Here is a 17,570-nt window from a genome sequence, read left to right on the forward strand (position 1 = left end):
CAATTGGCTCTGGATCCTGATCTAAACTAGGATTATCAGTCACAAGTGGATTAGTAATGACCTTGTCCCCAGCAAGGTCGTTTCCAAGAAGAAGGTGAATCCCTTCAAAAGGCAAAAAAGGCCTAATACCTAAAGTCACAGGTCCAGAAACAAAGTCCGAAGACAAATAGACATTATGGAGAGGAACAGGAATGTAGTCATTACAATCTACCCCCTTAATAAGAACTTTAGAACCTGAAAATGACTTTTCAGAAAACGGCAGGGTATCTGCCAACAAAAGAGACTGGGAAGCCCCGGTATCTCTTAAAATTTTGACAGGGGTAGCGGAAGAAAAATCACTAGAAAGTGATATAAAACCATTATGAATAAATGGCTCGAAAATACCCATAATGCTATCTTGAGAAGAATTGACCTTGACCTCATTAATTGGGGATGAGAGGGGTTTAACCTCAGAAAATGTGTTGCACACATTATTAGACTCTAATTGAGTTGATGAAGAAATAAAGCCGGTGGGCTTAGATCCACTTTGACCACTTTGACCTTCACGTTTTCTTTTCAATTTGAAACAATCTGACATTAAATGGCCGTCTTTCTTACAATAATTACAAGAAAGTGTACCGAACTGTTTGTCAGAAGGAGATTGAGACTTGGGATCTGATGATGTGGGAGTGTTACTTGAACTCTGTGAACTGCTGTCATTTGATTTTCTACTCTCCTTTGAAAAATTCTTGGATGAAAAGGACGAGTTAAATTTACCTGCATTGTTTCTGTATGAAAAGGACTGGGATGGTTTGCTGAGAAATGAAGATTTGTGGGTCAACGAATAATCATCGGCCAAACGTGCAGCAACCTCCAATGTATCTGCCTTTTGTTCATTGATAAACGTCTTGATGTCACTCCGGATGCACCTTTTAAATTCCTCAATCAAAACAAGTTGTCGTAATTTGTCATAATTCTGACTGACCTTTTCCGAAGAACACAACGATCAAACAGTTGTTCTTTTGTTCGAGCAAATTCAACATAAGTTTGATCCTTCACCTTCTCACAATCCCTAAATTTCTGACGGTAAGCTTCAGGCACCAACTCATAACCCTTGAGAATTAATTCCTTCACAGAATCATAATTTGAAGCCTGCTCTACTGACAACTGAATGTAAATTTCTCTGGCTTTACCCACCAAAGCACTCTGCAAAAGCATAGACCAGGACTCCTTAGGCCAATTCAGACTCTGAGCAATTTTCTCAAAATGAAGGAAATATTTATCAACATCCTTTTCTTGGAAAGGGGGAACTAACCTGAAATGCTTAGTGATGTCAAACTTGTCTGAAGGGAAGAATTTTCCTGACTGTCCAAGCTCTAAACGTTTTATTTCTAACTGCAGTCGGTGTTCTGCTAATTCTCTTTCCTTTTCTTTTTCCTCTCTTTCTTTATCCCTTTGTCTTTCTTCCATTTGCAATTCTTTTTCTTTCATTTCCAATTCCCTCTCTTTCTGTCTTTCTTCCATTTCTAACTGCATTTGTATTTTTTCTTTTTCTAATGCCTGTCTCTCCTTTTCCATTTGTAATTCTTTTTCTTTCATTTGTAATTCTTTTCTTTTTCTAATGCCAATTTTTTTAGCTCGAAATCTGCCTGTATTCTAATTCCAATTTTTTGAGTTCGAAGGAAGACTCAGGCTCATAATCTTTTAAGGCAGACTCCTCAAAATGGCCAGAATTAACTAAATGTTTTGCAATCTTGAACTGTATTTCTCGCTTGCGCATAGATCTTTTGACATCTACTTTAAGGAAATTGGCCAGTGCTATGAGGTTGTCTTTTCTGAGGGAATTAAATGTGTCCTGATCAAGGTCATCCATAAATTCGTCTGGCTTGAATTCCGCCATGATTGAATTTCGCTGAGTTCACAGTATACAGTAGTTTTGAAAAGGTAGGCAAAATGTTGTCAAACGGCTCAAAATATTCGTATCCCGGACGAGCCCCCAATTTTGTTACGTGCAGAGAAAACGAACAAAAGGGTGAACTCAGCAGTTTACGTTTAAACAAAATTTATTACGAAAACAAAACTAATTGCTAAGTCAGGGACAGAGTACAAGCTTTAAAAGTGTACAGACTACTTATCTCAGCTGGGACGGCAAAGCTCCAGTCTCAGAGTTGTAACAGTCAGTCGGATGAATGAACAGTCCTTTGGCTTGCAGGCTTGAAGCTGCACAAAGTCCACAGTATAAATCCAGCGTTGGCAGTGAAGGTCTTGAAAAGTCTTGAGAATGACTACTGCTGGAGTTTAGTAACACACAAGAGACACGATCCCAAAAGTCTGACTGGAAGCTGTGCACGTCCCTTTTATAAAGGCATATAAGAACAATCTAGAACTTTTATTGACATGCTAATTACTGTTCTAAAATTATCTCCCTTACACAACTAATCAACTTTCCAGAACATTCCAAACATGACTAATTGAATTCAAGGTTGTGAGGTCATCAAGGGCAGTGACCTTGAGAATGTTCTAGACTAATTGAACTCAGGTCATGATGAGTGTGTGGGGGGAATGACCTACATAACAAAGTAATGAGCTTGAAGAGCACGCTGAAAAATATTGAACATACAGATATCTCTGATGTATGTATGCTTGATATGTTAAAGTTGGGCGTGCTGAAAAATATGACTGATTATTAAAGTTACGCGCCCGAAGGGCGCGCCTAAAAATACAACTGAATGATGAATTTTGTGGCTGACACTAGCATTTTAGGCAATGATGAGCCTGTGTCAAAATTAAAAAACACACTGACCCCCCCTATTGGGCATTTCAAAAACATGGTGACCCCCCTATCACCAAAGTCAAAAACAGGGTGACCCCCCCATGAATCCACCGGCCCCCCCAGGCTGAAAAAACTGACCAGTCCCTAAATAGGGTGGAGATTTTAGTTGACATTCCCCGCAGATTAGAACATTGCTTTGTGCGGCCTCGTAATGTTTACAAGTTCCTGACCATAAGTGTGGTGATTACAACTGTAACAGCTCACCTACGAGGTGCGATTAACGACTTATACAACGAAAAACAGGCCAATCTTCTCTAAAATTTGAAAATTACTGTCAATAAATCGTCTACTTTTGATTTGAATACCCACAATGGTATGGAGTGACCCATTGTAGGTTGAAAGGTTCACAGAGGTCATTCTGCACCTGGCAGGCGAGTTTGGGAGAATGACCTATCCCAGACAAGTAGGACAAGGGCTCTGGTCAACTGCAAATCTGCACTTGAATAAGGGCTACAGAGTGGTATAATGCACCTGTGTAGAAGGAAACTGTTTTAGTCTGATTGGTTAAATAAAATGGCTTGCCTTACTCTAGCTTGTTGGCTATTTGCTAGCGAGAAGGAATTCAATCTGTAGATGCATGTGATTGCCTCGTGGATGCATCAGGCTTTCAATACCATTTTCGTGTTTTCCACTGGTCGGCGGTATCACAGAATTTCTTTCGACTATTCCACAAACGTTACAAAAAGGCTGTACTTATTTCCATAATATTTGTCACATATGTCCTGTGTTTGATAATTTCAGGTGAATGCGGCAACATCTCTGTACCATCAGGGATTCGATGAGCAGCTTATCAAAGAACAAACAGGTCACAGATCAGATGACGGTTTACGCGCCTCAAATGTATGTCTACTGCACAACAAAAGCAGGTGTCGAATATATTACTACCACCTCCATCTAGTGTTAAATCAGAGGAATCTGTAAGTAAATCAGTTTCTCAAGTTACGACAAACAATGTAACAAAACAGACAAGATTGGTCCAACCCAAGAAGACGCCGAATCTAAAGGTGGGCAGTCTTCATCAACAAATCATGTTGCTTATATTGAGCATGGTCCAAAGAAAGTTAAAATTGAATTATAAAATGTGATGCTATAACATATCAGTTGAACAAATTGTCTTCATTTTGTTATTGAATGTGTGTGAATGCTTTAGACATCTCGACTTGACCTATTGTTCTCTTGCAAATTAGTAATCAGTCATACTTTTTTCATATCTAAATAAGTAATCACTACACTTTTATTGATATGATAATGATTTCCTTTTATTAAAGTGTGGTGATTACTTATTTACATATGAATAAAAGTATGACTGATTACTTATTTGCATAAGAACAATAGGTGTCAGTCGTGTTTTCAGGGATAAATGGATGGCAAGAACAATAGGTCACATGACCTGGAGTGGTATAAATATTGCAAATCAGCTCTTTCTTTATAAATAAATTATCATTATTGTTATTATTATTTCTTTCAAGTCTGCGTATATTACAAGTGAAAAAAACCTGTCTCAAACATGTTTTGTCAAGCCATGATACTATGAGAGACAAACTAACCTCGGTATACGGAAAGTCAATACTATACAAAAAAATAATCATTGGATACAGCAAATATTATGCTGTGGGAATGTAATTGTTGACACTAGACACCGTCATTGCTTTCTTTTTCTGCTTTCTGTCGTAGGGAAGCTGTAGGCACTTCTCTTTGACGACAAAACTTTCAAATTGTCAAAAATCCAAGGTACGATTGACATCTAAAATAGTTTTAAACACCCTGAACGTTTCAATCGTTAAGACAGTGAAACCCCTCAGTGTTGGAAGTAAATGCCCCTATCTTCTGCATGAGAGAAAGTTAACTGTTCTATTTTAGGGAGTTGCAGAAATTATAATGGATGCAAAGTATATTGACGATCTAATCACATAGTCATGAATTTATCGGTCAAAGTAATTTGAAGGTTCGACGCAAGCTAATGACTATATGTGTACCTTGTGTATTTGTATTCAGATGGGTTCTGTTCAAGTAAGGCATTCTCAACCTATACGACCATTAACTATGCCCTTAGGAAGGTTTGACTCCGATTATATGTTAGAATATTCACAAAAGAAAAAGTGTTTGACGGGAAGGACACTAAGCCCTTCGTTGAAACGTTCTATTGTGTGACATGTTCAGGTATTCATAGTTCCACTGCTGTCAATCAAACTGAAGTCTTAGCCAATCAGAATACAGAAAAGTACTGCCACCGCCCAGCCGCCATCTTGTCCCACATTGATTACGCTGCGTCACATAGGCAACTGAATGATCTGAGAGACAGGTGAGGTTTTATTTCCGTGAAAGTTACGTCTGTGCGATTGTAAATACCAGCTGAAATGGTGAAGAGGTGCGCGTGGGGCACGTGTAAGTCGGATGAAAGATACCTTGACCCAGCATCAAGTGTCTTCGGTGGATCAGAGCTTGTGGCTGACCACATTATCAACTCAATGTTGAAAATATCAACAAACACAAGTATGTTTGCTCAAAGGTAAGAAATCGTCCATTGTGTTCATTTTTATGTATTTTTTGCTTACCATGTTTCGTCTGGCAGTAAAGTTTTCCCTTCCGATGCCTCGATAATGCCGCGCCCGTACCCCTTTCTAAGTTACGTCATTGCCACCGTGACTACAAAGGCCCGGGTGTCGTCTGCTCACTATTTCCCCAAATCTGACTTGACTTGTCTGGATGGAACCGTATTTCTCCATTACTTGAATGGAATTTATTATACTAAGGCTAGCCGTGGCTGTCGGCGGCCGTCCATTTACGGTCATATGTTCATGGAAATGATAGTTTTTGGAACTTTTGGTTTTGAGTGTGTTGACCCGTGCACATCACATTTAAAACAAGTGATTTGGTGACAATTCTTACTCCGAGGTCATGCAGACATTTGAGAACGCTGATAAAGATTAATGCCGAAGACCGCCATCATGTCAGTTGTAACTGTTTTACCTATAAATGTGATTGACGTTCCTGTTTCTTCATTAGCACTTTCCGGTCGCCGAGGGGCCAACGCAGGGATATCCCGACCCACTACCAGCTGATGGCAGTACTTATACACCCACAAGGTTACCACCCAAGAGGTCGCAATCTGCCAAACGTTATCATTTACCGCCTAAAAGAAAGTGCCTTGCCAGTTTGTTCCAGAATGAGACGAGGTAAGTGAGGTGGTTGCTACGTTTCAGAAAAAAGAAGTACAAGATTTGAGAATATCATACATGATGGCCATGATTTCCACACTTTGTTCTCCTAGTGTCCCTCCTCCCATTTGATTTATTTCAAGTTTTGGTGTAAAATAATTGTTAATCCTCTTGGCATTTTCGTGCAATGGAAGCTGGAGAGTTCACTGTTGATCAATGTTAAAGCTCCACCAGTGTTCACTGTCTTCAGTATTCCGTTTGTTGTCGTTGTTGTTTTTTGTTTTGTTTGTTTGTTTGTTTTTTTGGGAAATTTTGTCCTGTGATAAACTGCAGTTTCTGCTACAAATCTTTGAAGCCTGATTAAAGACAGCCTATATTTATTGTCAATATTGTTACTGTTGAAAAACTGAGTTCAAGGTTGGACTAGAATTTACTTAGCATTTCAGCATACTGTGTAAGAAGAAGAACGATGAACTATGGTGATACAGAACTAGACTGCTGAACAAAATTAATAAAAAATTACAACTAATTTCCTTTTGACAGCTCATACATGTATCTCTTTTATATTTCAAACTTTTACCTTTAGATATTTTCATGGAGAAACATTACTATGAGCTATATGCATTATTTTTAATTATAGCATCCAACGCACAGATGTGGGAAGGAAAGAAGATAATGAAATCATGACCATACAATCAGCAACTAGTAGTGTAGGCACGCAAACAGAACATGCATGTAAGTAGAGTGTAATTTAATGTTATCGAGTGATATGGGGACAAAGTTACATCGCTTTATTTTTCAATCATTTGTTTATTCATGCAAGAACAAAAATATTTGTTTCCAGGAAGATGCTGGCACAACAGTCAGAGCTCTAACATTTAGTTTGCCTTTGTACTAATACGGGTACTCTGATGATTAAAAATCCAGCATGCATCAGGGAGTAGAATAACTGAGTAACTCATGAATGTGAAATTCAAATGCAAAGTATTTATTGTAGTAGATCGCATATTATACAACTGATTGTGTCATAAGTTTGATTAATGGAACACTTCTCAGGGTAAAAGCACTAATGTATTTAAAATATGAATCAAAGTTTAGACAGGTATGGTTTTGCATGATTTTGGAAAAAAAGGGAAAGCTTAGTTAACATATTCTGCATATATACAATATCTGGAAAAATACGTTGTATGAACAAATCATTTTGTGTGAAGACAACAAAATCACAGAATTCTGCACCTGACACCATTAACTGACCCTGTACTTGAGAAAAATATGAGTGATTTTTGTCCAAGAGTTTATTACCATCAGATCCACACTTGAGCATGAAATGGGGAAGTTTGTTGATAGCCTCATCAATAGTCAAATTTCGCGCACTATAAGGACACTTACACTCAATCACTCCACACCTACCATTATCACATACTCTACCATCTGGTGTTGCACCCAAAAATCCAAACTCTTTATTTACAATCAGACCACATTCATGTATGTGTCTATTTTTGAATACATCCAAATACTTAGATTTTGCCTTTGATTCATTGCGTTTACCATATTCAAGAGAAATAGCTGAGATTGATTTTCTTTCAAACAAACTATCTAGAAATTTATCTGATGGGACTGATTTCCGATTGAAAATTCTGCCAAAATTTGAAGCAGTCACTCGACAAGCTCTTGCATTTTGCCAACTGTTAAACCCAGCTTCACCCCTAGTCTGTAGTTCAATGTCTTCTGGGTCGACTTGCTTAAAGGCTTCATTCAGGCTTTGAAATTCTGTTGGAAGCTTGACAGGTGCTGTATTTGGAAAAAGTGATGGTCCACATTCACAACTGTTCAATGGCTTCGTGGTCTTCATATTTTTCATCTACAAGAAAAAATTAATTATACTGGGATAAATTTGAAGTACATTATATATGTAAAAGAATCTCACACCCTAAAGGATCTGGGATAAGATTTCTCTCATGACTTGGAGATATTTTATCACATACGAGTCACAGACATATGTGAGAAAAATATCATCAGTTCGTATGAGAAATCTTATCCCAAGTCCTTAGTGTGTGAGATTCTTTTTTTCACATGACCAATATGTGTTAACTCATTGAATTAGTGAAACATTGACCCTATAGCAAGGTCACTTCACTATTGAAAGTCAAAGTTTTTGTAGTACACACCATGACATTGGATATTGTTTCATGGGCTAGTCATGGAACATTTATTATATCCATCAGCGCTCTTGTCACATAATCTTGAAGACACCTCAGACTGGAGTATGGGATAAATTGTTCTCACATTCCTGGTGGTTCACAGGGAGTGTGGGGCACATCAATCTCACACTCTGAGATATCTCTTAGATCATGTGACAAAAGCACTGAATGGATACTAAATGTTTCATGACCAGCAAGATGAGCAAATTACTATCCAATGTGTACTACATGTGACTTTGAAGTGACTTAGACAACACTACTGTATTCAGTGTTTCACCCATTCAATCTTTCCAGTATGAGATATGAGCATTTTTAGTTATGTGAGTAAAAGACTCTCTCTTGATGGACTAGGAATAAGATTTCTCACATAAGTTGGTATATTTTGTCTCACATAAGCAGCAAGAAAATGTGAGACCAAATATCCAACTCATTTGAGAAATCTTATCCCAAGTCCATTGAGATGTGAGAGTCTTTTTAATCCCACACACTCTGTTTCACACTCCCAGGAACCAGGAATGTGAAAAACTAATTTTCCCTCTTTTCTTTCTTTTAGGGATATCACCTCTTGATTTGCTAGCCCAGAGTTCTGAGATATCCAGATTGGAACAGAAACTACAGGAGAAAGATGACATCATCAATGAACTTAATTCCAGGCTATCAGACAAAAATAAGAAAACTGAAAAACAAGTGATCTCTAATAATAGTAAATTTGGTGTATCAGTCATACTTACGCAACAGAAGAAACTTAAAGGACTTTTCAAGTATTACACTGGACTCACTTATGTTAGATTTATTGCATTACTTACATTTCTTTTACCAAAAATTCAGTATTAAATTATAAGAAAAAAAGAATTGATATAAGAAGCCTAACCAATAGAGATTGTCTGCTTCTGTGTCTCTGTCGTCTTCGACATAATTTGGATTGCGAGACTTGGCAGTTAGGTTTCAGATTGGATTGCAGTCAGCTGGGGATATTTTCAACACATGGATTGATCATATGTACTGGAAGTTTGGTCAGCTCAGTATTTGGCCACATAGAGATTTAATTATAAAAAAATATGCCAGTAGATTTTAAGAAAGATTTTAGTTCAACAATTGTCATAGTTGATTGCACCGAGTTGAAAACACAAGCGCCAAATGCATTAGTTCTCCAAAGTCAGTTGTACAGTGACTATAAATCTAACACTACATTGAAAAGTTTAATTGGATGTGATCCTAGTGGATCATTAGTTTTTGTTTCAGAATTATTTACTGGGAGCATTTCTGATGTCCAGATTTCTACAGATAGTGGTTTCATTAATTTGTTAAAACAGTTATTAGATTATGAATATTTGAAAAGGGGGGATGCCGTCATGGCAGATAAGGGATTTACAATTCATAGAGAGCTAGCTGAACTTGGATTACAGTTAAATATTCCCCCTTTCATATCATCAAATTCTCAAATGACTATTAGAGAAACACAAATTACAGAGGAAATAGCCAAGCACAGAATTCACATTGAGAGACTGATAGCTAAAGTAAAAACTTTTAAAATTGTTGCTGAAACAATACCAACCTCTCTTTTTCAAAAGATTAATTCCATTTGGACTGTTTGTAGCTATTTAACTCTATTTCAGGATGTGTTTGTAAAAGGAAAAACCTGAAATAAAACATGTATTTTTTTGTTTATAATATGGTTGTCTTTTCATGTCACTAGATATGGTGTCACTACAATCTCATAATATATTATTATTACATATGTATTGCCGTATTCCATGTTGCACGTGAAAAAATAAAACCTGTATTTTTACAAGCTGATATGCAAATTAGCAAAAATTAAAGTAATCCCTGTGTCTTTCTTTGGAAAAACGTAATTTCTAACATTTTATTCCCACACTGTACATATATTACGGAAAAGGGATACGTCTGACACCAAATTCATTGCAATATTTGGTTACAAAGTGAACAAAATCATAATTTGCCAAGTTAATACCGCGCGTGACAAACTGGTATTTTTTATTAGGCCATATGCAAATGAATCATCGATATGCAAATTTAATAAACAACATCTTTGGGGAACTACTTTCTATTTGTAAATATTGTCGTCTGCAAACTTTGTCCTTCATGGAACAGCTAGAGGATAAATATTACGACTGGGTGAATTGTATGTACGTAGAACACTTAGAAAGTGAATTTTATTACCCAGACGATGAGGAAAGTGTGAACAAAACGACAATGCAGACCTTCGAAGTCGAAAACAGCAACTCAGCGACGGAGCCAGAAGTCGAACGCCCTTCAACTTCAACTTCGGCTAGCGAGAAACCGAGGTTCGTAAGTTTCTCCGCGGATGAAGTAGCTGCTTTTGTGGGCGACCACAAAAACAAGAATACTGTTTTGAAAACGAAGCGAGAGGTCGCCGTGTTTGAAGAATGGAAAACAGCAATGACGACAGAGAGACGTACGTTAACGGAAATACCACCGTCCGATCTTGATCCCCTCCTCGCGAAATTTTTTCTCGGCATCAGGAAGAAGAACAGCGACGACTACGAGCCGGACTCTATATCCAGCTACCAAAAATCAATCGAAAGGTGCTTGCGTGATAGTGACTACGGTGCTAGCATTATCCGTGACGAAGCGTTCGCATCAAGTCGTCGTGCTTTGGCAGCGAAACGCAAACAGCTCAAGGCAGCAGGAAAGGGGAACTTGCCAAACAAGTCCGAGGCGATAACATCTGAACACGAGAACACTTTGCTGAAAGCCGGTCAGCTCGGAGTCCACTCTGCATCGTCGTTACTTAACACCCTCTGGCTGAATAACACAAAACTATTCGGTCTTCGCGCCAGTAATGAACACCATCAGATGGAATGGGGTGACGTTTCCCTGGGGCATGATGAAAACAGGGAATATGTCATCTACAACGAAAGGCTCACCAAGACTCGCCGAGGGGAACCAGGCAATACGCGAAGTTTTGCCCCGAAAGCGTACGCTACCCCGGCTTCTCCAGATACATGTCCCGTTATCGCGTACAAGACCTACGCTTCGCGAAGACCCGAAAAAATGAAATCTGCCACTTCGCCATTCTATCTAGGCATTGAGTACGTTCCATGTACCATCAACAAAGGTATATGGTTCCGTAACCAGCGTATGGGAATCAACAAGCTAAACACGCTCATGAAGACGATGTCGAAAGCGGCCGGACTCACCGGTAAGCTCAGTAATCACAGCGCTCGGAAAGCTTGTGTTCAGCGACTCCTCGATGCCGGCGTTCCTCCAAACACCGCGGCACAACTTAGCGGACATAAAAACGTGTCAAGTCTCAATAGGTATGCTGTACCTAACCAATGCCAACAACATCAGATGAGCAATATTCTAACCGGTGTGCAGGAAAGCTACGACCCGCGACCGAGTAGCAGCAGTACTGCAGCCGCCGTCGATCGCGATTCTCATACTCCTGCGATGTTAGCGTCAACAACCGCCGTCATTCCAGAGCAGTCAACCCCTTCCGTAATGACAAGCAACAACCTGAATACGCTGAATCACGTTCCTCAACTGCATGGTATGTTTGCCAATACCCAGATATATGGGGGAACTTTCAATTTCCACTTTAACGTTGCTGGGATGGATGGAAGTCCCAAGTCGACCGGCTCCTGTATCTCTCCGAGTAATACAAGTAAACGCCGTAGACCGTGTGTCATTTATTCTGACGATTCGGACTGAAACGATCCCCGAATTTCAAAATTTTGCCACTTCTATTGAAAGCAAAGTATGATATGTTGTGTTCTCTGTTTGTTTAACTTCAACAAAGGTAATATAATGACAAGTTTTCTCCGTTTTTTTGTGAAATAAAAGTTAGGATTTGTGATCTACGTGTACTGGCTTCAGCGTTTTGTTTTCAGTGGGCGAGTGAATGAGCTCGGGCGAAGATGATGACATCACAAATTTACATATGAATAGACGTGTGTTAGCCAAACCAATCAGAGACCTCATACAGAAATGTAATGGCGGCGAATCACTGGGATTTTCTTATGTAATATTAGTGCACTTCGCGATGCATTTTGCTAAATAAGAGGAACATATGTAATAATAACAGAACCCCATGAGCTCGCACAGCATTTTGAGGGATACTGAAGTTATTTTAACTCGTGATGCGGCATATCCTGCTGTACTTTTCACTCGCTTCGCTCGTGAAAAGTACTGCCGCAGGATATGCCGCATCACTCGTTAAAATAACTTCAGTATCCCTCAAAATGCTGTGCGAGCTCATGGGGTTCTGTCATATTAGGTTTTATAAATTGTGTGTTTCATGTAACAGGTCCCCCAAAAAGGGAGTGCGAGCGGGTAGGGAGGAAAAAAGTTTTTTTTCCTTTGTCCAAAATGCCTTCGTTTTTGTACATTTCTAAAATCTCATTGGACATGCTTGAAAGCCATAAGTTAAGAGTCAAAGTCAAGTAGGTAAAGTTATCAGAAACACAAAATGGGAGAAATGGGGCTGAATTGAAAAGTTACTTACCTGGTAGGACAAGATGGATCCCAGCTGCACTTCACCAAAAGGAGATTGAGTTACAGGTGCATCTTGTGATAGTGTGTATTCTAAGGGAGTGCCTTTGATACCCTGCAAAACTCCAATGTCCTCTGGTGTTACCTTCGGCAACCTGGAAACAAATTTTATTATCAGAATTCATTTTTTCTTAGTATATTATACTGCATAATGCATGTTCATATATGGACACAGTGTAGTCCATTCTAGAAAATGTCAACCAAATCTAATGACATATAATAAATGAACAGTACATGAATACTGTGCACTCCCTGCTTAGGCACTAAAATAAAAAAGAGTCAACAAAGGCTGGTCAAAAATCTCAAATTTTAGTCACTTTCTGTTTCACTGCTGACATCCTGTGGAAATCAGATTGAATCATGGGAAACTTAGACATACCTACGTCAAGGCTGAGCTTGTGGAAAAATTCTGAGTACAAGGAGTGTGGTGACCATCAAAATTTGCTTATTTGTTATTCGAAGCTCCATCACACTATTTCAAATTATCACTATCATTTATACTCCAAGTTATTGCAAGGTGTATTTATATAAACTTACTTTCTGTCAGGATCAATGTGGCACACTATAGGTCGCCGTCTCCTTGACTGTGCTACCTGCCTAGCTACAACAACATGGTTCAAGGGGACTGGTTTTATTTTTGGTCCCCTTGGAACATGCCATTGCTGTGGTATACTAGTACAACTGAGTTGGGTTGGTACTGAAGTAAAGTTGTGCAGCTTTAAACCTTGTAATGATTTCAGTAGCCCAATAACATGCGAACAGTGACCACTTAAACTAGAAAATAAGAAAAAGGACAAGATTGTTTTAAAAATTGTGTAAAAAAAATTAAAAAGTATGGTATCACATACCAAAAGATTCTTTGTGAAAATTCGAGAAACAGGTTAAACACTGATGGAATAAATCTACCCACCATACTTTCATGATAAACTGCCCTTGAAATGACCAGAGCTCCTGCAACAATCTTATTTATTTGTATCCTGTCCATATTGTATGCACAAATAAAACAATCCTACTGTTATAAAATTGGACTAATATTTTAATACTTTCAAGCCCTCGCTTTTCCCCTACAGACTGAAATAAATCATAAACATGATGAAATATGGACGATCTAAGGGAATTTGCAGGACAGAAACTTCCTTGGGAAAACTTTTTTGCCAATTGTTTTCTATTATATATGAACAGGGCTACAGTAAATTCAAATAACAGAAACTTGACAATAAATGTGTTGCCCGCTACCCACTTCCAAGTTCTGACACAGCTAGACCCACTGAGGATATACTAAGCATAAAGGTTTCAAATTCACTAAAGCAAAAACCGTGACTGTGCACATCAAGTAATTTGAGTTTGTTTGAACGACAAGGGTGATAGATAAAGGTATTACTAGCAAATGACATTGAGTGACACCAATCGGGTCACAGTGCGGCGGTCCGACTATGTATGAACGCCGCGTCTGTCATCGACGTCGTAAACAATGCTCGTGCGAGACACATCCGTTTCTGGAATAAAGAGCTGATATCTTCTACGATAAACAGTGATTTCTTTTGTGTAAAACAAGTATCTTCTACGCAAATTACGACATCGAACCCGAAGGCCGGGCCTCACTTTGTTCATGTAGGAGTAGGCCCTCATAATATACACTGACGTGCAGCAGACGATATACTATTGGACGTACGCGCCTTTTGTCAACTGACAGACGACACCGAGCAAAATTTTAATTTAATTTTTTTTTCGTGGAAATATGAAAAGTTTAAATAGAATGAATAGATTAAACAACTCACCCTGCTTTGCAGCTACAGTTGGCATTCGCCAGTTTCCTTTCCGCCGTCGAAATGGAGATATCGATGTTGTGCGGAAGCTCTGATTTTCTCATCGATCTCCAGCACCGCGCAATAATGTTTACTTCAGTTGCGTTATGATCGTTTATCTTAATGTCATGGACATAACCTTGAGAAAAGTAATTTAGACCCTTTTCCTGTGACTTCTTGGAAAGGTTTTGAAAATTTGGTAGATAACAGACTGAGATGTCGTCAGGAACATTGCGCAGGCTGTCGCTGAACAAATCTCGCTTCACGGCCATGTTTATTTACATTCTGTGAGGTCAACCTCCCACAAGCTCAAAGCTTGTGGGGCGTAGCAACAGTAACCAAGAGGGGCGTGGCTTATTACGGGCAGTGGAACTATGAATTATATGTGAGAGGTGAGGGGTGTCTAGAGAGAGAACTCAGGAAGTTGATTGTCCTCATTCGAAGAATATCGCACAAAGACCACTATCTCTGGTCCAGAGATATATATTTAGCGGAGCGTGTTATCGATACATATCCAACTGTTTTGCATTACACGACAAGTTCCAAACTTGACATTTGATATATGATAGTTTTTGCCACTTGCAAAATGCTTTAACTCTGTGAGTTTTTAAACTATCCCCGCTAAAGTTTGAGCAATTCAACTCGACACTGAGCTATAAAAATATTTCTCTCATCGTAAAATGTAAAGTCAACTATATTCTATTTTGAGGTTCTCTAACTACAAGTCCATAAAATATCCTGGTTAACATAACAATAATTTATTTAGATTTCAACATTTTCAAACTTTCTCTCAGGAAGTTCTTAAGTCCCATAGATTTGGTGGAAACCATTCTTGAGAGGACGATGACTTCAAACAGACTAGTTCAATCGTCAAAGATCGTAAATTTACCAAAATCGTCATGGAAAATGAATCATTTGGGTGTTCATAAGATAATTTATCAATATAATCAATGGGATTTTAGAGAAAGCAAATTGTTTTTCATTATTGAGTTATTTTCATATTTGTAGCAAATGTAAAATTGTGGTTTCGCATATCAGATGAAAAATTTGCAAAAGTTTAATTTTTGTGAACAACTGGCACAGCTGATCACCTGTTTGTAAGACTGTGATCATTGCCTGTGAACGCTTAACACGAGGATATTGAAACTACTGCGGAGTCAGGTATACTGCATCAAAACAGTTTAGTGTCATTAATATAATAGATACGAAGACTGCTGACACTCAGGCAGGCGAATTTTCGTCGCTGTCGCAAACGAAAATGGCTACCGGGTTTGGAAGTTTTCACGATGACACTGAACGAGAAACAGCAACATGAAAATACCTCAGATTTCCTCAACGATACTTGATTTTTGATGCATTAAACCGATCTCTCAATTTTTTCGAAATTCTTGGCGAAAACATACCCCACAATTACCATTTTATCGCCTGCAGGCGCGTGCAGTGTTGGTGAGATAGACTTGCGGGGATCTGACAGTGCGGACGCACATAGGCGATTTTTCCGTTGTTGCTAGGCGTGTCTATTCCAGATTCTGTCGTCGTTAAGGCGAGACGACGGGCGCCACCGAGTAGAAGCTGACTGACAGGGCGACACATCAGGTAAGCTGAGCTCTCCAAATTTCATTAAATTTTGACCGTTAAATTAGATAAATATGTTTTAAGTGCGTTGGTTCTAGTAGATTGATGGTCCGACAGTTGTTTGATGGCTTTTCCCCAGAAATTTGACATTTTTTTCGGAAATACGGCAAAAACTTTCAATGTCAATTGTGGATGGGTTATGACATATCTGGCAGAAACTTGCGAAATTAATACCGTCGTTTGAGAAGTTAACATTTCCGTCTCATGGGTTTAAATTCTAAAGTTTTAGTAAATTTATTATCCTTACTCATCATTTAATGTGCTGAAGCAAAATCGGACTTGGGGAAGATCAGATGGCATTCTGAGAGCGATTTATTTTCAGCTATGTACGAACCGGAAGTGAAAACAAAGCAACCAAGGAGGCCGTACAACATGTCTGGTAATCGATTGCAACTAAAATAATATTGCAGGGTTTAACGGAACTGTTATTTTGCAGAACATCTCTGTGGGATAAGCGGAAAATCTTCCTCCGTATCTGACAGTTTCATTAGTTTCCATTGCAACATTCTGTGTAGAGAAATAACATTTCTTCCCTTTCATCAAAAAATATTTTTACACAGATCTGATGGCCCTGTTTGATATGCTAAAAGCTGCATTCTAAAATATAAAAGCATCTGTTTATGTGTAGGATAAAAATACTTGTGTCAATAATATGTACATGCATAAAACTCGTAAGGCTGCGTTCACAAAAACGGTTAGGGGGCTGGAGGAATTCGGGGGGGGAGGGGGGATTCGAAAATTTTGGGGTAGTAGAGGGGGGACTTGAAAATTTTGCTCTACCTGTAGGGGGGACTTGAAAATTTTTTGGTTCCCTTTTATGTTTTACATTTTCCAATTCAAAGTTTTTGTAGGTAATTCAATGAAAAATGAATACCATTTTTATGTCATCGAATTTTTGTAATGTTGGTAATAATTTAACAAAATCTAGACCCATTTTTGTCAAATTTCATGACTTTTATCTCGAAAATATCTAAACATGTGTGATTTGTCGTAAAAAGCCAAATGAGCCTAGTTATGGGCAGAAGCTGCAAATGTTGATGATTTATACGATATTTCTATGCAATATATCAACTACAGTTTCTTGCTGTCTCCCTACAGCATGCTCAAACACACAATATTCAGTTTGTCGACAAAGCCTGTATATATAAATATGTATTTGGTGACAATTTAATTAGAGTTCAGACTGACAGTCAGTGATACAAATGCATGGTACACATACACAGGCTGTGATAGCAAGCTGAATACTGGACAGTTCAAGATGCCATAGGGTGTAGAACAAGAACTCAGTTGTATAAAGAACAAAAATATTGTCAAAATTATCAAAGTATCACTATCAGATTCTGCTCTGCTACTGTAGTGTCAATGTTACTGCATACCTGAGCAGTGCAGAGATAGCTCTGACTCTGATGTACACGGTAGTTGA

General features: G+C 38.5%; 2 protein-coding genes across 2 annotated transcripts; one reads left to right on the plus strand and one right to left on the minus strand.

The window, feature by feature from the left end:
- The first annotated feature begins 5,169 nt into the window (after positions 1–5,169).
- On the plus strand, positions 5,170–8,987 carry LOC139122181 (uncharacterized). The gene is made up of 4 exons (XM_070687600.1): positions 5,170–5,321; positions 5,819–5,988; positions 6,611–6,705; positions 8,725–8,987. The coding sequence occupies exons 1-3, from the start codon at positions 5,170–5,172 to the stop codon at positions 6,655–6,657; spliced, it is 369 nt and encodes a 122-aa protein (XP_070543701.1). The 3' UTR covers positions 6,658–6,705; positions 8,725–8,987.
- On the minus strand, positions 6,938–14,887 carry LOC139121242 (uncharacterized). Its single transcript, XM_070685966.1, has 4 exons — positions 14,486–14,887; positions 13,245–13,481; positions 12,661–12,802; positions 6,938–7,831 (listed from the first exon to the last, which is right to left on the minus strand). Exons 1-4 carry the CDS (start codon positions 14,782–14,784, stop codon positions 7,058–7,060), a joined length of 1,452 nt encoding a protein of 483 aa, XP_070542067.1. The 5' UTR covers positions 14,785–14,887; the 3' UTR covers positions 6,938–7,057.
- Positions 14,888–17,570: the final 2,683 nt, after the last annotated feature.

This window comes from Ptychodera flava, chromosome 21 (genome assembly GCF_041260155.1).
Source record: "Ptychodera flava strain L36383 chromosome 21, AS_Pfla_20210202, whole genome shotgun sequence".
NCBI classification, from domain to species: Eukaryota; Metazoa; Hemichordata; class Enteropneusta; family Ptychoderidae; genus Ptychodera; species Ptychodera flava.